The sequence below is a fragment of the Piliocolobus tephrosceles genome, chromosome 1, assembly GCF_002776525.5.
Source record: "Piliocolobus tephrosceles isolate RC106 chromosome 1, ASM277652v3, whole genome shotgun sequence".
Taxonomy (NCBI): Eukaryota; Metazoa; Chordata; class Mammalia; order Primates; family Cercopithecidae; genus Piliocolobus; species Piliocolobus tephrosceles.
Window position 1 is genome coordinate 69,611,660 of NC_045434.1, and position 23,563 is coordinate 69,635,222.

General features: G+C 43.7%; 1 protein-coding gene across 1 annotated transcript; it reads right to left on the minus strand.

Annotated features, from left to right (window-relative positions):
• Positions 1–5,660: 5,660 nt before the first annotated feature.
• Positions 5,661–23,014, minus strand: SPATA45 (spermatogenesis associated 45). Its single transcript, XM_023203781.1, has 3 exons — positions 22,752–23,014; positions 11,411–11,725; positions 5,661–5,774 (listed from the first exon to the last, which is right to left on the minus strand). Exons 2-3 carry the CDS (start codon positions 11,685–11,687, stop codon positions 5,755–5,757), a joined length of 297 nt encoding a protein of 98 aa, XP_023059549.1. The 5' UTR covers positions 11,688–11,725; positions 22,752–23,014; the 3' UTR covers positions 5,661–5,754.
• Between the last annotated feature and the right edge of the window lie 549 nt (positions 23,015–23,563).

Consider the following 23,563-nt stretch of genomic DNA (forward strand, 5'->3'; position numbering starts at 1 on the left):
AAGAGAAGAGAAGAGAAGAGAAGAGAAGAGAAGAGAAGAGAAGAGAAGAGAAGAGAAGAGAAAGCAAGGGGAGAGGAGAGGAGAAGAGAGAGGAAGAGAGAGGAGGAGAGAGGAGAAGGAAAGAGAAAGAGAGAAAGAAAGAGAGAAAGAGAAAGATCTAAAGCTGTTAATAAAATAGTAATTTGGTTTTTATGGGGGGGTATGTTTTTTGTTTGTTTGTTTGTCTGTTTGTTTGTTTGTTTGAGATGGGATCTCACTCGACAGATGGACAATCCAGGCTGGAATGCAGTGGAGCCGTCTTGGCTCACTGCAACCTCTGCCTCCCTGGCTCAAGCCATCCGCCCACCTCAGCCTCCCAAGTAGCTGGGACCACAGGCACAGGCCACCATTCCTGGCTAATTTTTGTATTTGTAGTAGAGTCAGGGTTTCGCCATGTTACTCAGGCTGGTCTTGAACTCCTGAGCTCAAGCAATCATCCCACCTAAGCCTCCCAAAATGCTGGGATTACAGGCATGAGCCATTGCGGCCAGACACAAAATTTGTTTTTATTTAAATATTAATTTATGTTTAGGGACAGGGTCTCGCTGTGTTGCCCAAGCTTGTCTTGAACTCCTGGCCTCAAGCCATCCTCCAGCCTCAGCCTCCCAAAGTGCTAGGATTGCAGGCATGAGTCACCACACCCAACCCCAAATAGCAAATTTCTTACAATTCCTCCAGAGTGCCAGTCAGCCTTGCGCTTTACTAAATTTCCCAGAAGCCTACCGAGGCTGCCCTGTGGATTTCCTGAGTCACATGGTAGAGCTGAGGATAATGGGTTTCATGTGGGGCCCCCTCTACTCCTCTCTGGTTCTCAAGGCCAGAGTCCATCCACCCCAGTGGAATTCAGAGAGAGGGGAATTGGAGATCACGAGCTTTGGCCTGGGTCTTTCAGATGCCAGAGAATCCTCCAGTATAAGGTAAAGGGTTATTCTTTGGGACAGCTTCTGTGATGGTTAATTTGATGTGTCAACTTGGTGAGGCTACATTACTCAGCTAGTTGGTTAAACATTATTCTAGATGTTTCTGTGAAGGTATATTGTAAATTAGATTCACGTTTAAATCAGTGGACTGTGAGTGAAGCACATTACCCTCTGTAAAGTGGGTTGGCTTTATCCAATCTGTTGAAGGCCTTAGAAATAGAAAAAGACTGACCTCCCCAAGCAAGAAGGAATTCCGCCAGCAGACTGCCTTTGGGCTTCGCAGGGAGCCAGGGCAGAAAAGGAGGAAAGTGTCTGTGATTTAGTGCTACTGAGGAAACCCATGCATTGACAGATACGAAACACTCCTGGGAGTGGGTAGAGAGCATGTGGACTTTCTGCCATTTCAGGTAAGGTCAGAGTCCCAACAGATATATTGTCTTGTGACTTTTGAGTTTCTGGTTTTAGCCTGAGACTGTTGTAGGGTGTATAGAGGAGGATAAAGTAGAAAATGCCTAAGGTGGTGTTAGAAATGCAAATGCTTGTTCCCCAGTGCCGCAAAGAAATAGCACTCCAACATAAATTTAGTTTTCTCAGCAAGGCAATTTTTACTTTCTGCAGAAAGGGTGCCCCTCACAGATGGAACAATGATGAGAGCACACCTGGACAGGGAAAGGGAAGGAGTTCTTATTCCTGATACAGGTAGCCCTTACTGCTGTGTTGTTCCCCTATTGCCTAGGGTTGGACAGCACAGTCTAAGCTAATTCCAATTGGCTATTTTAAAAAGAGCAGGAGTATGAGCTGGAGTGGCAGGGTAAGTAGTTTGGTGGGAAAGATGGTTAGGAACAAGTAACTAAAGGTGACTTGAGTCAGGATGAAGCAGGTGACCAGGGGAACAGATGTGAACCACTAACTAGGAGTGGTGGGAAAGTTGTTTACTGAAACTAGAGGCAAGGGGGTGAAGAGAACCAGGAAGTTAAACTTTAAAATGGAGAATCAAAGAATAAGAGAGCTGAACATAATAACCTACTCGGCCGAGCATGGTGGCTCACGCCTGTAATCCCAACACTTTGGGAGGCTGAGGTGGGTGGATCACTTGAGGTCAGGAGTTCAAGACCAGCCTGACCAATATGGTGAAACCCTGTCTCCACTAAAAATACAAAAATTAGCCAGGTGTGGTGGCACATGCCTGTAATCCCAGCTACTCGGGAGGCTGAGGCAGAAAAATTGCATGAACCCAGGAGAAGGAGGTTGCAGTGAGCCAAGACTGCGCCACTGCACTCCAATCTGGGTGACAAAGCAAGACTCTATCTCAAAAAAAAGAAAAAAAAAGAAAAAAAACAGTCTGGGCACGGTGGCTCACACTTGTAATCCCAGCACTTTGGGAGTCCAAGGTGGGTGGATCACGAAGTCAGGAGATTTAGACCATCCTGGCTAACACCATAAAACCCCATCTCTACTAAAAATACCATAAAAAGAAAAACAAAAATTTAGCTGGGTGTGGTGGTGGGCACCTGTAGTCCCAGCTACTTGGGAAGCTGAGGCAGAAGAATGGCGTGAACCCAGGGGGCAGAGCTGGCAGTAAGCCAAGATCACACCACTGCACTCTAGCCTGGGCGATACAGCCAGACTCCTTCTCAAAACAACAACAACAACAACAACAACAACAACAATGCTAACATACTGATTCTTTGAAGAGAAACTTGGGGTTCGTTATATTTAACAGTGGGATCAGGGTGAGGGAAGGTTTCTAGAAGGAGGTGGTATCAAATTAAATCTTGCACAAATTGAAGTTAGGTAAAGAGGAGGTAACAGAATAAGGCAAGTTCACAAGTAGAGAGTCACAAGTAGTTCTATAAAACCAGAGGCACATAGGGGAAGAGGGTGGATAGGGTTAGAGAGAGCTGAGGTTAGAGAATGTGTTAATTGTATTGTCCAGCTAGGCGTGGTGGCTCACATTTGTAATCCCAGCACTTTGGGAAGCTGAGGTGGGAGGATTGCTTGAAGCCAGGAGTTTGAAACCAGGCTGGTCAACATAGCCAAAGTAAAAATATTAGCTGGGCATGGTGGTGCACACCTGTCTTCCCAGCTACTTAGGAGGCTGAGGTGGGACAATTGCTTGAGCAGGAGAGGTTGAGGCTGCACTGAGCCATGATCACCCCACAGCACTCCAGCCTGGGCAACAGAGTAAGACCCTGTCTCAAATAGAAAAAGAAATATACCGTCTATACCCTGACACTCCTTTACCACCTATGTGTTTATTTCCTATTATTCATCCCAGCTAGAGCCAAAGAAATAATACTGTATTTGATAGTCTTTATTTGAACTTCTGAGTGTGGGGAGATAATTCTCTACAGGACTTCCATGTTTCTGCACATCTCGGGAGCAAAGGCACTGACAACCTTTGTTCCAGATAATCTCTTTGGAAGATCGTGACCCCCTGGAGCAGAGGGCAGGTCTGTTTACCATCCACTATAATGAAGATAGTGTCTCCTTCTGGGCAAAGGTTGGGTTTCTTTAAGCTCAGGATTCCTCAGCTATGAGGCACAACCTTCGCGTGTGTGGCATCTACCTGGATATCTTCACATCGACCCATGAATCTTGAGGGAGTGGGGGAGGGCAAGGGGAACCAACCCGAACATGAGGCTTATGTTCCTTGCTATGCTCTAAGTAGTAAAATCCTTTTGCCTCTGAACCAGGAGCCGCATGTCTTCTATAGGTGCCCATGACCGCCATGCCAGGATAATCCTTTATAGTTCTTGACACTAGGTATTTGTTTTAAAACAAACAAACAAACAAAAACAGGCCAAAGTGGCTCATACCTGTAATCCCAGCACTTTGGGAGGCTGAGGAGGGTGGATTGCTTGAGGTCGGGAGTTAAAGACTAGCAACATGGCGAAACCCCATCTCTACTAAAAATACAAAAATTAGCCAGGCATACCCTTGTAATCCCAGCTACTCAGAAGGCTGAGGTGGGAGAATCATCTGAGCCCGGGAGGTCCAGCTGCAGTGAGCCATGATCGTGCCACTGCACTCAAGGCTGGGTGACAGAATGAGACCCTGCCTCAAAAAAAGAAAAAAAAAAAAAGGGGCAGACTTTCGCCACGTTGCACAGGGTGGAGGGCAGTGGCTATTCACAGGCATGATCCTGGCACACTACAGCCTTGAACTCCTGGACTCAAGTGATCCTCCCACTCCAGCCTCCTGAGTAGCTGGGACTATAGGTATCTGCCACCACTGCCTGGCTAGGTATTTGCCTTTTGGGAAGTGAAAAATTAGCTGTAGTTCTGTGTTGTTTATTATGATTTTTTTTTTAACATATTCTCATGGTGGATGAGTCTTATCCACACTGTGCCCTACTATATAGTTCTGGCTGACATAGGGTTTTAAGCCAGCTGACTTATCCATATCCCTTCAAATATCAGAATGCTTTGGCTTTCTATGAATCTGAGCTTCCTGTGGAAGTAGAGGGCAACCAAATAAAAAGTGAATGTCGTATTGAAATAAATACAAATGCCAAGAAGCTCTGGGTTCCAGGCCAGGCAGTGCTCTGCTTGGCATATGGACTAGGTTCTTAACCACACAAAGGAACATAAGCCAAGTTAAGATTTGAAGAGGCTCATGCCTGTAATCCCAGCACTTGGTGGGGCTGAGACGGGCAGATCACCCGAGGTCAGGAGTTCGAGACCAGCCTGGGCAACATGGTAAAACCCCATCTCTACTAAAAATACAAAGTTAACCTGGCATGGTGGCACACACCTGTAGTTCCAGCTACTCAGGAGGCTGAGATGAGAATTGCTTGAACCTGGGAGACAGAGGTTGCAGCGAGCCAAGATCACACTACTGCACCCCAGCCTGGGCAACAGAGTGAGACTCCGTCTAAAAAAAAAGATTTGAAAAGACTGTGATCCAAGGAGCAATGAAACAGAGGTGATAATAGCCAAACAGGATGCGGCCATGAGATAATTCTAACCACCACCACTGTGGGGATAGACAATGTAATGTAACGGAAAGCCCTGTCTCTAGGCAGCTTATATTAGCCTCTCAAATATCTCCTTATTCAAATAATCGAAACTATAACTTTAACAGAGGAAGTTAATCTATCATTTACAAGCAAGTGTTAACATTTTAGCCTTCAACCTGATCAGTGGGGTTGGTCAATATATTCCACTGAGTTATAGAAACAAATATAAACTATTATTTAAACATTTTAGATTACTAAGGAGAAGATCGCCCAGGCGTGGTGGTTCACACCTGTAATCCCAGCACTTTGGGATGCCAAGGCAAGTGGATCACCTGAGGTCAGGAGTTCAAGACCAGCCTGAGCAACATGGTGAAATGCCATCTCTACTAAAAATACAAAAGTTAGCTGGGCATGGTGGCATAAGCCTGTAGTCCCAGCTTCTCAGGAGGCTGAGACAGGAGAATTGCTTAAACCCAGGAGGCGGAGGTTGCAGTGAGCCGAGATCGTGCCACTGCATTCCAGCCTGGGGAACAGAGCCAGACTCCATCCCCCCCACCCAAAAAAAAAAGCCGGGCGAGGGAATCATTGTAAAGTAAACTCTTAGGAATTCATCTTTGAAAGTATCTAAAAAACTCAAATCCTCTCTTCAAATCACCTAAGTCTAAATGACAGAATGGAATGAATAAAGATGTACTATGTTTTATATGACTTAATGTTTTTTGAGGGATCTAGTGAATACTTTTGTTTATAATTAATAATTTGTAACTAATTTAGACACTGAAGAAGAATCAAAGAGAATGTATTTCTGTGTGTCTTTGTCTCTGGAGATGCACTTTATCCAAATATGGCATTATCTGAAAAATAAAAAATAAAAAGTATTTGTTATATAACTTATAATACATTTCATGGTTTTTAAAATAACCCTGGAGGGCAGAGTATTGTGTTTCAGCTACAGGAACTACGGTTTAGAAACACCAAATGGGCTGGGCGCGGTGGCTCACACCTGTAATCCCAGCACTCTGGGAGGCCGAGGCAGGTGGATCACCTGAGGTCAGGAATTCGAGGCCATCCTGGCCAACATGGTGAAACCCCATCGCTACTAAAAAAAATACAAAAATTAGCTGAGCGTGGTGGCGCACACCTGTAGTCCCAGCTACTCAGGAAGCTGAGGCAGGAGAATCGGTTGGACCCGGGAGGCAGAGCTTGCAGTGAGCCGAGATCACATCACTGCACTCCAGCCTAGGCGACAAAGCGAGACTCTGTCTCAAAAAACAAACAAACAAAAAATTAGCCGGGTATGGTGGCGCACACCTATAATCCCAGCTACTCTGGAGGCTGAGGCAGGAGAATCGCTTGAACCCTGGCCAGCAGCGGTTGCAGTGAGCCAAGATCAGGCCACTGCACTATAGCCTGTGACAAAGTGACAGAGTGAGACTCAATAAATTAAAAAACAAAACAAAAAACACCAAATGGCTGGGCACAGTGGCTCACGCCTGTAATCCCAGCACTTTGGGAGGCTGAGGCAGGCAGATTGCTTGAGGTCAAGAGTTTGAGACCAACCTGGGCAACATGGCAAAACCCAGTCTCTATTAAAAAAATACAAAAGTTAGCCAGGCATGGTGGCACATGCCTATAGTCCTAGCTACTCGAGACGCTGAGAGGTGGGAGGATCGCTCGAGCCCAGGAGGTTGAGGATACAGTGAGCCATGATCACACCACTGCACTCCAGCCCCAGTGACAGAGCAAGACTCTGCCTCCTAAAAAAAACAAAAAATGTCAAATTACTAAAAGCATGATACTATGCTTTTAGTATAGTACCTTTATTTCATTGGGTAGACCCAGATAAACAAGTTTAAAAATAGTAAATGTCAGCCAGGTACAGCGGCTCATGCCTGTAATCCCAGCACTTGAACAGAGGCAAATGACAGAGGCAAAACTTGAACCCAACTGTTTTTAATTCCATGTATTTAAATAAACTGCCCCTCTTTCGGGCTCTACATCTCCAAGTCAAAGATTGAAAAGAGGGCCTGGAAATCTCTAAGAGAACTTCTTTCCTAGTCTTCACGTCATTATTAATAGAAGCAAAGAGGAACGCCTAGAACTCCAAATACTCTATGCGAAATCTGTAACATGCCTTCCCCTCAACACACAGGCCTCCCCACCAGGTTAGACCACCGCTAGGTTCGACCATCAGGACTAATCTCATTTGGTCCCTTATCCCTGTTTACACTGGACTCCTCAAGGAACCCAGGAGTCCTGGGTCATCCCTCATGCCCTGGATAGTAATAGTAAGTTCTGTGGGCAGCAATACACCCTCCAGCCAACACTTCCTATCCCCAACCCTGCTGTTTTCTGTTTCCCCATAGCTCTTACCCATTTATCACTATCTGATCTGACATTTACTTTTTTTTTTTCTTTGAGACAGAGTTTCGATCTTGTTGCCCAGGCTGTAGTGGTGAAATCTCTGCTCACTGCAACCACCTTCTCCCGGGTTCAAGCGATTCTCCTGCCTCAGCCTCCAGAGTAGCTGGGATTACAGGGGTGCACCACCATGCCCGGCTAATTTTTGTGGGATTTCATCATGTTGGTCCGGCTGGTCTTGAACTCCTGACTTCAGATGATCCACCTGCCTTTGCCTCCCAAAGTGCTGGGATTACAGGCGTGAGCCACTGTACCCAGCTGACATTTACTATTTTTTAACTTGTTTATCCGGCTCTACCCAATGAAATGTAAGCTTTTTTTTTTTTTTAAGAAATGGAGATGGGGCCTCTCTATGTTGCCCACACTGGTCTCAAACTCCTGGGCTCAAGGGATCCTCCTGCTTCAGCCTATCAAAGGGTTAGGATTTCAGGCGTGAGCCAGCACACCAAAACCTAAGCTTTCTGAGGCAAAATTTTATTCATCACTGTATTGACAAGCACATAGAAGAGTGTCTGATATAAAGTAAGCACTCACATGTATTTGTTGAATGAATAAAGAGTAAATGAGTGTTTCTTCCTCTTGCACAGGTATGCAAAGGAAAAGAACACAATGCCTTCCAATGCTTATGGAATATATCCAGCAAAATATACTGTATTTTTTTTTTTTTCTTTTGAGATGGAGTCTCACTCTGTCATCCAGGCTGGAGTGCAATGACGCAATCTTGCCTCATTGCAACCTCCACCTCCCGGGTTCAAGCAATTATCCTGCCTCAGCCTCCTAAGTAGCTGGGACTATAGGCATGTGCCACCATGCTTGGCTAATTTTTATATTTTTTAGTAGAGATGGGGTTTCACCATGTTGGTCAGGCTGGATAAATATACTGTATTATTACCCTCTTGCATTTCTAAATATTATTCCACAGCAACCAACTAAGGTTGCGGCGAGAAACTCTTAAGTTTGTGAGCCACTGCCCAAGGACATAGCTATTGGTCTCGAGAGGAACGAGGTAAGTTCTACCACTACTTCTGGGAAAATATATTCCATGTCCCAACATTTATTCAATCAGCCAGGAAACGTTTCCTGAGTTCCTAATTTGTGCCAGACACTGTTCTAGGGACTGAGGATAAAGTAGTGAAAAAAGCAGATACCATCCCTTGCCTTCAAGGAGCTTGGCCTTCATTAGGGAGTGATGAAGGTAAAAAAGAAAGCTGGGTAAGGGATTGTAGAGTGTGGAGGAGTGCTGCTTAGATAGGGTGGTTTCTTTTGTTTATGTTTTATTTCAGTAGTTTTTGGGGTAAAGGTGGATTTTGGTTACATGGCTAAGTTCTTTAGCGGTGATTTCTGGGATTTTGGTGCACTCATCACCTGAGCAGTGTACATTGTACCCAATATGTAGTCTTATATCCCTCGTCCCTCTTTTACCTTTCTTTCCCTTGGGGTTCCTAAAGTCCATTATATCATTCTTATGCCTTTGCATCCTCATGGCTTAGCTCCCACTTATAAGTGGAGAACAGACAATATTTGGTTTTCCATTCCTGAGTCACTTCACTTAGAATAATGGTCTTCTGGCAGGGTACAGTGGCTCAAGCCTATAATCCTATAATCCCAGCACTTTGGGAGGCTGAGGTGGGTGCATCACTTGAAGCCAGGAGTTTGAAACTGGCCTGGACAGCATGGCAAAACCCCATCTCTACTAAAAAAAAAAAAAAAAAAAAATAGCCAGGCGCGGTGGCAGGCAATCCCAGCTACTTGGGAGGCTGAAGCACTTGAACCCAGCGGGCAGAGGTTGCAGTGAGCTGAGATCACGTCATTGCACTTCAGCCTGGGTGACAGAGAGACTCAGCTTTCACAGAATTGAAGAGAGTTAGGGCCTTGCTCTGGGTTGGGCTTTGGCTTAGGGAAATGTTGTGGCTGGGTTGATCTGTCCAGATCACTGAAATTTTCTCCCTATCGGCAATAAGGCTGTTTTGCTTTCTTATCATTTGTGTGTTCACTGAAGGACATTTTTAATTTCCTTCAAGAGTTTTTCCTTTGCATTGATAATTTGGATAAATGATTGGCACAAGAGTCCTGGCTTTTGGCCTATCTTGGCTTTTGCCATGCCTTTCTCACTAAGCTTAACCATTTCTAGCTTTTGATTTAAAGTGAGATGTCATACTTCCTCCTTTCATCTCAGGTGATCTGCCCACCTCAGCCTCCCAAAATGCTAGGATTATAGGCATGAGCCACCATGCCCAGCCCTCGAGTTATTTTTGAATAAAACGAACACATGACTCTTACAGATGAACTCTAAACACAGTGGAGAATTTCAGCTTTCTACACCACACTGTATCACATGCTATTCCGCTTCCTGAGAGCACTGGGCAAGGGTAAAGTCACAGCCACATCAAATAAGTGAAATCTCAAATGTGGTGACTCTTTTGTTTCTGATCTAAATTAGTAACTTGTTGGTTGTATTAGATATGGTTACACACCCCCTTCTCTTTTTTTCAAATAAATGAAAAAATGCTATCTCAGCTGCCTGCCTAGACTAAGAAACAAGTATTCACAATGAAGGTATATATCAGCTCCCTTTCTTCCTTCTATAAAATAATACCACCACCATCACCACCATGCCATCCCTCCACGTTTTTTGTTTTTGTTTTTTGTTTTTTTTTTTGATAAGGAGTCTTAGTTTGTCACCCAGGCTGGAGTACACTGGAGTGATCTTGGCTCACTGCAACCTTCACCTCCAGTATTCAAGCAATTCTCCTGCCTCAGCCTCCCAAGTAGCTGGGACTAAAGGTGCCTGCTGCCATGCCCAGCTACGTTTTGCATTTTTAGTAGAGACGGGGTTTCACCATGTTGGCCAGGCTGGTCTCAAACTCCTGACCTCAGGTGATTCGCCTGCCTCAGCCTCCCCAAGTGCTGGGATTAGAGGCGTGAGCCACTGTGCCCAGCCCCTCCACATTTTATTAGGGCTTTTTGTATGATGTTTATTATAAAAAGGATCTCCACTGCACCTCAATTTTGCACATGAAATGTTTGTAAAGGCCAGAAAAATTGATGAGATAGCAGGTTTCTGAAGTTTTTGTGGTCTATTGTAATTACTGTAACAACTCTTATCAAAATGTGGTTCTCAGGCCATCGGCATCAGCATCACCTTAGTCTGCTGAGAATGCAGATTTCCAGGCACCTCCCTAGAGCCTACTGAATGAGATGGCTTGAAGCTGGGGCCTGGGACTCTGTATGCATAAAAAAATGAGAGTCTCTGGTCTATAATACATCTTACAGTCCACTAGCCTGTTTAATGACACTTTTACCTTCAAACAGATTGCCTTTATGCTATACCAGGGCAATACTCAGGTACCTCTTTAAATCCCAGAAATTATTCCTAATTCTTAGGAATACCTACAAATCCTTTCTATAAATTGGTTAAGAATCGTATCATAGGCCAGGTGTGGTGGCTCATGCCTGTAATCCCAGCACTTTAAGAGGCCGAGGCGGGCGGATTACCTGAGGTCTGGAGTTCAAGACCAGCCTGACCAACATGAAGAAACCCCGTTTCTACTAAAAATATAAAAAAATCAGTCAGATGTGGTGGTGCATGCCTGTAACCCCAGCTACTTGAGAGGCTGAGGCAGGAGAATCGCTTGAACCCGGGAGATGGAGGTTGCGGTAAGATGAGATCGTGCCATTGCACTCCAGCCTGGGCAGCAAGAGCAAAACTCTGTCTCAAAAAAAAAAAAAAAAAAAAGAGTCCTATCATAGGCTGGGTGTGGTGGCTCATGCCTGTAATCCCAGCACTTTTGGAGGCCGAGGTGGGTGGATCACCTGAGGTCAGGAGTTTGAGACCAGCCTGGCCAACAAGGTGAAACCCCGTCTCTACTAAAAAATACAAAAAAATTAGCCAGGCGTGGTGGCAGGCGCCTGTATTCCCAGCTACCCGGGAGGCTGAGGCAGAAGAATCGCTTGAACCCGGGAGGTGGAGTTTGCAGTGAGCCGAGATGGTGCCATTGCACTCCAGCCTGGGAGACAAGAGCAAAACTCCGTTTCAAAAAAAAAAAAAAATCCTATCATAACTTCTTACTTTTTGGTGGAAAGTGCTTTCTCTCCATGTGAGCAAGGAGACTCAGCTTGACCCAGGAGCTCCTGCCACTGTCGGGAATAGGCTCTTTGGTTGTGGTATGAGTAAAGGACTGACAGGCACCCGGGAAGTGCCTCTTTTGAACTCTCAGTAAGCTGACTTGATTGCTTCGTTCCACCAAGCAGTTGGATTCACGCTTTTTGTTTATCTCCTCCAGGAGATGTTGTTTGCTTACTCCATGTTTTTTAATTATTTCAATGGTTCTATTTATAGATGCCATTATGCTCACAAACCAATTGTCAAGCTATTCTTGCTGTCCTACAAACAAAAGAAAAAATACTTTCGATTGTCTTTTTGACTCAGAAGCCAGTATTCACAATCACGTTGACGAGTTTCTCTTTTTTCCTTCTATACAATAACACCACCACCACCAAGCCCCCCACCCCACACTTCACTTTTGTATGTACTTATTTTTTTAGACAGGGTCTTGCTCTGTCTCCCAGGCTGGCACGCAGTGGCATGATCTCAGCTCACTGCAACTTCTACCTTCCAGATTCAAGTGATTCTTGTGCCTCAGCCTCCTAAGTAGCTGGAATTACAGGCGCGCACAACCATGCCTGGCTAATTTTTCTGTTTTCAGGAGAGATGGGGTTTCACCATGTTGGCCAGACTGGTCTCGAACTCCTGGTCTTAGGTGATTCGCCTACCTCAGTTTCCCAAAGTGCTGGGATTACAGGTGTAAGCCATCATGCCCGGTCAGCACACCTCACTTTTTTTTTTTTTTTTTTTTTGGAGACAGAGTCTCACTCTGTCGCCCAGGCTGGAGTACGGTGGCTTGATCTCAGCTCACTGCAATCTCCACCTCCTGGGTTCAAGCAATTCTCCTGCCTCAGCTTCCTAAGTAGCTGGGATTACAGGCATGCACCACCACGCCCGGCTACTTTTTTTTTTTGTATTTTTAGTAAAGACGGAGTTTCACCATATCGGCCAGGTTGGTCTCGAACTCCTGAACTTGTGATCCACCTGTCTCGGCCTCCCAAAGTGCTGGGATTACAGGAATGAGCCACTGCACCCGGCCACACCTCACTTTTTATTATTGTTTCTTAAGGGTTTAATTTTTTGTTTTATAGGTTTTCTTCAGGGGAAACAAAGGTTAAAAAGGTATGGTAAGAGGATATATTATTGTTTTTGAAAATTATACTATGCATTGTTCTTTGCTTTTAGAAGCATTTATTATTTCTTCTGATTATAAAAATAATACATGTTTATTACATATATTAATAATGTAATAGGTAAATAATACATGTTTAATACATGATTATAAAACATAATACATATTCATGGTAGATAATTAAGAAAATTCAGAAAAACATAAAGTAGAAAAGTTAAAATTACTCTTTTTCCAGACACATCCATTAATATTTTGGGTGTTACTTTCCCAATAAGTATCCAAAGGGATTTTATTTTTAAAAAGTGGTGGCCAGGCACTGTGGCTCATGCCTGTAATCCCAGCACGTTGGGAGGCCGAGGCGCACAGAAGACGAGGTCAGGAGTTCAAGACCAGCCTGGCCAACATAGTGAAACCCCGTCTCTACTAAAAATACAAAAAATTAGCTGGGCATGGTGGCAGGCACCTATAATCCCAGCTACTCGGGAGGCTAAGGCATGAGAATCACTTGAACTCAGGAGGCAGAGGTTGCAGTGAGCCGAGATCACGCCATTGCACTCCAGCCGGTGTGACAGTGCGAGACTCCGTCTCAAAAAAAAAAAAAGTGACCAGGCACAGTAGCTCACGCCTATAATCCCAACACTTTGGAAGGCCGAGGTGGGAAGATCACTTAAGCCTGGGAGGTGAAGGTTGCAGTGAGCTGAGATTGTGTCATTGCACTCCAGCCTGGGTGACAGAGCAAGATTTGGAAAGAGAGAGAAATATTCAGAACTGATAAATGATATAGTTAACAGTCTCAAGAAGCTCAAACAATAGCAGTCAGGATTTTTTAAAAGCCTATGCTGAGATTACAGTGAATTTAAAAAGAAAAGAAAATCTTAAAAGCAACCAGAGAATAAAAGAAGGGGCAATTGAACCAACAGCTGACTCCTCAACAAGCAAAAATATAAGCCAGGAGATGAAGAAATGGGGCCGGGTGTAGTGGCTCACACCTGTAATCCCAGCACTTTGGGAGGTCGACGTGGGTGGGTCACCTGAGGTCAGGAGTTCGAGACCAACCTGGCCAACATGGTGAAACCCTGTGTCTACTAAAAATACAAAAAAATTAGCCGGGCATGGTGGTATGCACTTGTAATCCCAGCTACTCAGGAGGCGGAGGCAGGAGAATTGTTTGAACCCGGGAGGCAGAGGTTGTAGTGAGTTAATATCATGCCACTGCATTTCAGCTTGGGCAGCTGAGCAGGACTCTGTCTCAAAAAAAAAAATTATATTCATTTTCATCAATCACTAAGAAAGTGTAAATCAATACTACAATGAGATATCACTACATATCACTAGAATGACTGAAATGAAAAAGATTGACCAAACCATGTGTTAGCAAAGATATGGAGGACCTGGAATTCTCATATGCTGCTAGTGAGAATGTAAAATGGAACAACGTCTTTGAAAAATAATCATGCAGCTTCTGAAAAAGTTAAATATACTCCTATTATTTGATCCATTCCTAGGTATTTACCCTAGAGCAATGAAATTCTCCACACACACGCATAAAGAAATGTATCAGTACATATGAAAACTAACACATTAATTTTAATTTCATCACAGCTTTCTAAAAAACTTTTTTTTTTTTTTTTTTTTTTACACAGCTGTATTTTTATGTATTTATTTTTGAGACAGGGTCTCTTTCTGTCACCCAGGCTAGAGTGAAGTGGTGTGACCATGGCTCACTGTATTCTCGACCTCCCAGGCTCAAGTCATCTTCCCACCTCAGCCTCCCAAGCAGCTGGGATACAGGCGCAGGCCACCACACCTGGCTATTTTTGTTTTTATTTTTCATAGAGATGAGGTCTCATTATGTTCCTATGGCTGGTCTTGAATTCCTGGGCTCAAGGGATCCTCATGCCTTGGCCTCCCAGAGTACTGAGATTACAGGTGTGAGCAGAGCCACCAGGCCCAGCCCAAAGCTTTATTTTCATGAGCCAAAAAGTTCTAACAATCCAAATGTCCATCAATAGCAGAACAAATAAATTGTGGTATATGTACACAATGGACACTGAGTTATAAAATATATTTATATATATATATATAGTATGTATATAATATATTCCTTTTACCTGAGATGCTAATTCATCAATATGTATATTTTGAGTTGTGTTCATATATTGTTGATAAACACAATATTATGGCTGAATCGCTAAATAACTAGGCTGAGTTAAAAAAAAAAAAAAAGCCAGACAAATCAGAATGTATAGTGTATGATTTCATGCATATAAACTCTAGGAAACATTAGGCTAGGCATGGTGGCTCACACCTGTAATCCCAGCACTTTGGAAAGCTGAGGAAGGAGGACTGCTTGAGCTCAGGAGTTCAAGACCAGACTAAGCAACACAATAAGACCTCGTCTCTACAAAAAATTCAAGAACTTAACTACGTGTGGTGGCACCTGCCTGTAATCCTAGCTATTCAGGAGGGGGTACAAACAACAAACAAACAAACAAAATTAATTTTAATTTTAAATTCTTTTGTTTTTATTTTGTATTGTTTTTTTGAGACAGAGTCTTGCTCTGCCGCCCAGGCTGGAGTGCAGGTTCAAGCGATTCTCATGCCTCAGCCTCCCAAAGTAGCTGGGATTACAGAGGCGCGCCACTATGCCCAACTAATTCTGGTACAGGCGTGAGCCACCGCGCTCGCCTGTTTTTGTTTTGTTTTGTTTTGTTTGAGACAGAGTCTCACTCTGTCACCCAGGCTGGAGCGCAGCGGTGCAATCTTGGCTCAGGCAAGCTCTGCCTTCCGGGTTCATGCCATTCTCCTGCCTCAGCCTCCCGAGTAGCTGGGACTACAGGCGCCAGCCACCAAGCCTGGCTAATTTTTTGTATTTTGAGTAGAGAGGGGGTTTTACCGTGTTAGCCAGGATGGTCTCCATCTCCTGACCTCGTGATCCGCCCGCCTTGACCTCCCAAAGTGCTGGGATTACAGTCGTGAGCCATGGTGCCAGCCCTGCGCTCGCCTTTCAAATTCTTTTATTTATTTTTATTATTTTTATTTTTTTGAGACAGAATCTCGCTCTGTTTCCAGGATGGAGTCCAGTGGAGTGATATCGCCTCACTGCAAGCCCCGACTCCCTGGTTCATGTGATTCTCCTGCCTCAGCTTCCCCAGTAGCTGGGATTACAGGCATGCACCACCACACCCAGCTAATGTTTGTAAGTCCTTTTAAATTCTTTTGGAGTGGGAGACACCATCTTTCTTTTTTCTTTTTGAGATGGGGGCCTCATTCTGTCGCCCAGGCTGGAATCCTGTGGCATGATCTTGGCTCACTGCAACCTCTGCCTCCTGGGCTCCAGTGATCCTCCATCTTCAGCCTCCTGAGTGGCTGGGACTACCACAGGCGTGCACCACCATGCCCAGCTAAGTTTTTTGTATTTTTGGTAGAGACAAGGTTTCACCACGTTGTCCAGGCTGGGCTGAAACTCCTAAGCTCAAGCAATCTACCCACCTCAGCTTTCCAAAGTGCTGGGATTACGGGTATGAGCCACTGTGCCTGACATTAATTATTCTTTTTATTGCTAGACTTTAGGTTGTTTTCAGTTTATTTTTATAATAACGCTTTGAAACACATTGAAGTGACAGAAATCACACAAACACACATTGTTTTAGGAAAGCTACCAGAGCCATCAATTTTTCCTTCCTATATAAGCAAAGAAGAGAGGTACCTTTTTTTTTTTTTTCTTTTGAGAAGGAGTCTTGCTCTGTCGCCCAGGCTGGGCATCACTCCATCTCAAAAAAATAAAATAAAATAATAAAATATAAAAAGATCAGTTTGTCAATTGCCTGTTTTTGTTTGTTAGTTTTGAAATGGAGTCTCACTCTGTCACCCAGGCTGGAGTGCAATGGCGCAATCTTGGCTCACTGCAACCTCTGCCTCCTGGTTCAAGTGATTCTCGTGCTTCAGCCTCCTGAGTAGCTGGGACTACAGGTGTGCACCACCATGCCCAGCTAGTTTTTTGTATTTTTAGTAGAGGGGGGGTTTCACCATGTTGGCCAGGCTGGTTTTGAACTCCTGACCTCAAGTGATCTGCCTGCCTTGGCCTCCCAAAGTGCTGGGATTACAGGCGTAAGCCATCACCCCGGCTTGAGTTAATTTATATTTTGTTAAAAGTCCATTTTAGGCCGGGTGCGGTGGCTCATGCCTGTAATCCCAGCACTTTGGGAGGCCAAGGTCAGGGGTTTGAGATCAGCCTGGCCAACATGGTGAAACCTGGTCTCTATTAAAAATACAAAAATTAGCCAGGTGTGGTGGCAGGCGCTTGTAATCCCAGCTACTCAGGAGGCTGAAGCAGGAGAATCACTTGAACCCAGGAGGCAAGAGGTTGCAGTGAGCTGAGATTGCGCCATTGCACTCCAGCCTGGGAACAAGAGTGAGACTTGGTTTCAAAAAAATAAAAATAAAATAAAAGCCCATTTTATAGGTGAACTGCAAATAAAACATCGATGCCTTAGTTAAAAGTTCACCATGAAGATCGCAAAATTCAAACTCTTATTACAAGCTGCCTGACAGCTTGTAATAAGCTAAATAAAACAAAATAAACACAGTAAGAGTCTAGTGGTACAAGCATATTTTTTAAGTAAAAAAGATTTGATTAATATTTTACCTGTGCTGCCTCCTAACTGTATGATCTTGTTTAAATTACTTACCTTCTCTGGGCCTCAGTTTCCTTATGTGTTAAATGAAAATAATATCCAGGCCAGGCATGGTGGCTCATGCATGCCTGTAATCCCAACACTTTGGGAGGTCTAGGCAGGTGATCACCTGAAGTCGAGAGTTCGAAGCCAGACTGGCAACATGGTAAAATCCCACCTTGGCCAGGCACGGTGGCTCACGCCTGTAATCCCAGCACTTTGGGAGGCTGAGGCAGGCATACCACTAGGTCAGGAGATTGAGACCATCCTGGCTAACATGGTGAAACCCCATCTCTACTAAAGATACCAAAAAAAAAATTAGCCAGGCGTGGTGGTGGGCACCTGTAGTCCCAGCTACTCCAGAGGCTGAGGCAGGAGAATGGCATGAACCCAGGAGGCAGAGCTTGCAGTGAGTTGAGATCACACCACCGCACTCCAGCCTGGGTGGCAGAGCAAGACTCCGTCTCAAAAAAAAAAAAAAAAGCCGTCTCTACTGAAAAAAAAAAAATCACAAAAATTAGCCAGTGCAGTGGCACATGCCTGTAATCCCAGCTACTCCAGAGGCTGAGGCAGGAGAATTGCTTGAACCCTGGAGGCAGAGGTTGTGGTGAGCCAAGACCACGCCATTGCACTCCAGCCTGGGCAACAAAAGCAACACCCATTTAAAAAAAAAAAAAAAAAAAAGAAAATAATATCAAACTCACAGAGTGTCATAAGGACTAAATGAGCTAATAAATATCAAGAGCTTAATACAACCAACCCTCAGTAAGTGGTAACTTTTATCATATTAAAGAGGCACTTTGAAAAAAGTTTTGTTCAATTCGATAAGTAAATAATTTAGTATTTTCTTTTCTCCCCAGTTTCTAATCTTGTTTACTTGTTGTGTGACTAGAATTGGCTAAATAATTTGTAAGGTCCAGTGAAAATAAAAATTCTGGACCCTTTATTAACAAACAATGGAGACGTTCAAGGTAATGACAGTAAAACTTTAAGCCAATTGTGAGACCCTTCTGAGCAAAGGGTCCTATGTGCCTGTTTGGGTCTCAAGCCTATGAAACTGGTCCTGTGTGTGACATAGGAACAGGCCAATTTCAACTGCTAATGTATTCAATTTTACAATCTCTTAAGTGGAAAAAGTAGTATGTTTAACTCATGACTTCGAAAGGTCTGGTCCAAAAACCAGACAAGTCTTACAGGTTAGTTCAGGATCTGCACCTTATCAACCAAATTGTCTTGCCTATCCACCCCATAGTGCCAAACCCATATACTCTCCTATCCTCAATACCTCCCTCCACAACCCATTATTCTCTTCTAGATAAACCTAGCTGACCTCATAAATCCTAAATCCTTTCCCCACTCCCCTTTCCATTCCTTAAAAAACAGCCCTAAAAGCTGCTCCCATACTAGCTCTCCCTAACTCATCCCAACTTTTTCATTACACACAGCCAAAGTGCAGGGCTGTGTGGTCGGACTTCTTACACAAAAGCAGGGAGCATGCCCTGTGGCCTTTCTGTCCAAACAACTAGACCTTACTGTTTTAGCCTAGCCCTCATGTCTGCATGCAGAGGCTGCTGCTGCTTTACTACTTTTAGAGGCCCTCAAAATCACAAGCTATGCTCTACTTACTCTCTACAGTTCCCATAACTTTCAAAACCTATTTTCCTCCTCACATTTGATACATATACTTTCTGCCCCCCAGCTCCTTCAGCTATACTCACTCTTTGTTGAGTCTCCCACAGTTACCATTGTTCCTGGCCCGGACTTCAATCTGGCCTCCCACATTATTCCTGATACCACACCTGACCCTCATGACTGTATCTCTCTGATCCACCTGACATTCACTCCATTTCCCCATATTTCCTTCTTTCCTGTTCCTCACCCTGATCACACTTGGTTTATTGATGGCAGTTCCACCAGGCCTAATCGCCACTTACCAGCAAAGGCAGGCTATGCTATAGTATCTTCCACATCTATCACTGAGGCTACTTCTCTCCCCCCATCCACTACCTCTCAGCAAGCCAAACTCATTGCCTTAACTCGGGCCCTCACTCTTGCAAAGGGACTACACATCAATATTTATACTGACTCTAAATATGCCTTCCATATCCTGCACCACCATGCTGTGATATGGGCTGAAAGAGGTTTCCTCACTATGCAAGGGTCCTCCATCATTAATGCCTCTTTAATAAAAACTCTTCTCAAGGCTGCTTTACTTCCAAAGGAAGCTGAAGTCATTCACTGCAAGGGCCATCAAAAGGCATCAGATTCCGTTGCTCAGGGCAATGCTTATGCTGATAAGGTAGCTAAGGAAGCAGCTAGCATTCCAACTTCTGTCCCTCAGGGTCAGTTTTTCTCCTCATCGGTCACTCCCACCTACTCCCCCACTGAAACTTCCACCTATCAATCTCTTCCCACAAAAGACAAATGGTTCTTGGACCAAGGAAAATATCTCCTTCAAGCTTCATAGGCTCATTCTATTCTGTCATCATTTCATAACCTCTTCCATGTAGGTACAAGCCCACTAGCCTGTCTCTTAGAATCTCTCATTTCCTTTCCATCTTGAAAATCTATCCTCAAGAAAATCATTTCTAGGTGTTCCATCTATTATTCTACTACCCCTCAGGGATTGTTCAGGCCCCTCCCTTCCCTACACATCAAGCTCGGGGATTTGCCCCCTCTCAGGACTGGCAAATTGGCTTTACTCACATGCCCCGAGTCAGGAAACTAAAATACTTCTTGGTCTAGGTAGGCACTTTCACTGGATGGTAGAGGCCTCTCCCACAGGGTCTGAGAAGGCCACCTCAGTCATTTCTTCCCTTCTGTCAGACATAATTCCTCGGTTTGGCCTTCCCACCTATATACAGGCTGACAACAGATGGCCTTTATTAGTCAAATCACCCAAGCAGTTTCTCAGGCTCTTGGTATTTAGTGGCTCCTGGTTTTACCTCAAATCGCCACCCTTAAGTCTCTCTTGAAGTGGATAGAAGATCTTCCGGGGCAAGGTACGCTCCATACTTTCACCCTGATGAAGTCCTATTCTTTACTTTTATACTCACTCTTATTCTGGTTCCCATTCTTATGCCATCCTCTACCTCTCCCCAGCTTTCTCCACCATACTATCAATCTCACTCTCTCCTAGCTGTTTCTAATCCTTCTTTAACAAACAATTGCTGGCTTTGCATTTCTCTTTCCTCCAAAATCTCTGAGGCCTCGACTTACTCACTGCTAAAAAGAGAGGAATCTGTATATTTTTTAATAGAGAGTGTTGTTTTTACCTAAATTAATCTGGCCTGGTATGTGACAACATAAAAAAAACTCAAGTATAGAGCCCAAAAACTTGCCAACCAAGCAAATAATTATGCTGAACCCCCTTGGGCACTCCCTAACTGGATGTCCTGAGTCCTCCCAATTCTTAGTCCTTCAATATCTATTTTTCTCCTCCTCTTATTTGAATCTTGTGTCTTCCTTCCATTTAGTTTCTCAATTCATATAAAACCACATCCAGGCCATCACCAATCATTCTATACAACAAATACTGCTTTTAGCAAGCCCACAATATCACCCCTTACCCCAAAATCTTTCTTCAGTTTAATCTCTCTCACTCTAGGTTCCCACGCTGCCCCTAATCCCAGTTGAAACAGCCCTGAGAAACATCGCCCATTATCTTGCCATACCACCCCCAAAAATTTTTGTTGCCTCAACACTTCACCACTATTTTGTTTTGTTTTTCTTTTTTTTTTTGAGATGGAGTCTCGCTCTGTCGCCCGGGCTGGAGTGCAGTGGCCGGATCTCAGCTCACTGCAAGCTCTGCCTCCCGGGTTTACGCCATTCTCCTGCCTCAGCCTCCTGAGTAGCTGGGACTACAGGCGCCCGCCACCGCGCCTGGCTAGTTTTTTTGTATTTTTTAGTAGAGACGGGGTTTCGCCATGTAAGCCAGGATGGTCTCGATCTCCCGACCTCGTGATCCGCCCGTCTCGGCCTCCCAAAGTGCTGGGATTACAGGCGTGAGCCACCACACCTGGCCTTGTTTTTCTTATTAACATAGGAAGACAGGAATGTCAGGCCTCTGAGCCCAAGCTAAGCCATCATATCCCCTGTGACCTGCACGTATACATCCACATGGCCTGAAGTAACTGAAGATCCACAAAAAAGAAGTGAAAATAGCCTTAACTGATGACATTCCACCATTGTGATTTGTTCCTGCCCCATCCTGATAGGATATATCTTCCCCCGCCCTTAAAAAGGTACTTTGTAATATCCTCCCCACCCTTAAGAATGTACTTTGTCCACCTATCCTAAACCTATAAGAACTAATGAAAATCCCACCACCCTTTGCTGACTCCTTTTTCGGATTCAGCCCGCCTGCACCCAGGTGAAATAAACAGCCTTGCTGCTCACACAAAGCCTGTTTGGCAGTCTCTTCACACGGATGTGCGTGACAAAAGGGGCTTTGAAGAGCTGCCCAAAATAGCTAGTTGGGAGAGCATTAAATGGAAAGGGGCTTTGAAACTGTTTTTTCTTTTCTTTTCTTTTTTCATTTTTTGAGACAAGGTCTCACTCTGTCACCCAGGCTGGAGTGCTGTGAGTGACTTGATCACAGCTCACTGCAGCCTCAACCTCCTGGGCTCAGGGGATCCCCCCACCTCAGCCTTCCAAGTAGCTGGAACTACAGACACACACCACCATGCCTGGCTAATTTTTGTAGTTTTTGTAGAGATGTGGTTTCACCATGTTGCCCAGGCTGGTCTTGAACTCCTGGGGTCAAGTGATCCTCCTGCCTCAGCCTCCCAGAGTGCTGGGATTACAAACGTAACTGTGCCCAGCCCAGGTTTTGAAAATAATAAACATGTATATACTGTAGACCCTCATTATTCATTGATTACATATTTGCAAATGTGGCTACTCCCTAAAACATATTTGTTACCCCAAATAGCACTAGTAGCACTAGCCTGGGAAAAAGATCAGAAGTATGGTTTCTATTGAATCCATATTGCTTGTGTGCCATCGTAAAGTCAAACAATTGTGTGTCAAACCATTGTGAGTGGGGGGCCAGCTGTATTCTTTCTAGGAGCAATGGTTCACTATTTGCTAATTTAATGTTTGTGGCAACTTTATAGAATATATGATATATATATAATATAAATGTTATGTATATTTATATGTAACTACATTATATATACTTATATATAGATACATTATATATACTTATGTATACATTATATATATTTATATATAAATACATTATATATAATATATATGATACATTATATATTTATATATAAATATATATACATTACATATATTTATACATTATATATGCATTATATATTTATATATACATTTGATGTAATTATATGCAAATATATAATATATAATTATATATTATATATTTATATATTATATTATATATTTGTTATATATATAAATATATAATAATGAGAATTGACTGTATGAGAAAATACATTACTATTTCTACAGGTATATTATTATAAATTACCTTTAACACACTAACATACAGCAACCCAAAGCGTGTTTTAAGTCCACTGGTGTGGATTAGCCCACTGGGATGCTGCCTTGGTGATGGAATATTCTGATCAGTGACATTCCAAATTTGTTCTATTCATAGAAGCCTGGTTAAGAGAGATTCTGGAGTCAGAGAGATCATTTACTTACCAGCCAGGTGACCTTGGATAAATATAAATTACTTAATCCTATTTTTTTTTTTTAATTTGGAGACAGGGTCTTGCTGTGTCACCCAGGCTGGAGTGCAGTGGTGCAATCACAGTTTCATTATGTCAGCCAGGCTGCTCTTGAACTCCTGGGATCAAGCGATTTCTCTGCCTTGGCCTTCCAAAATGCTGGGATTACAGGTGTGCATCACCAGGCCCAGCCATTCAACCCTCATAATATTGGTTTCATCTCCTGTAAAATGGGCCTAAAGATATTGCTTTCACCAAGCTGTGTGTTTGTATGTGTGGTAAGTGATGAGGAGGGAGTTGAGATTAAATTAGGAATGCATGTAAAGCTTTTTGCATTGTGCCTGGCATGAATTTATTACACGCACTGATACGTTTTCAGCACATACTCTGCTTGGTGCTGTTGTGGATACTGGGGACAAACGGGTCCTTGCCCCCATGAAGAAGAGTTCTAATCTAAAGATTCATTGTAAGTACTCAGTAAGTGGTAGCTACTTTATTGGTTTTATTAAAACTTTATATTTTACATGGGGAATTTGTTGTCATTGTTTATTTTTGTTTTATTTTGGTTTTCGAGATGGAGTTTCACGCTTGTCACCCAGGCTGAAATGCA

What these genes read in the sequence shown, in the direction of transcription:
- SPATA45 (XM_023203781.1), bottom strand. Translation starts at nt 11,687, where the DNA reads ATGGCATCTATAAATAGAACCATTGAAATAATTAAAAAACATGGAGTA. An exon ending in AAAGCACTTTCCACCAAAAA is followed by an intron (nt 5,775 to 11,410) that starts GTAAGAAGTTAT and finishes TTTATTTTTCAG; the next exon opens with ATAATGCCATATTTGGATAA.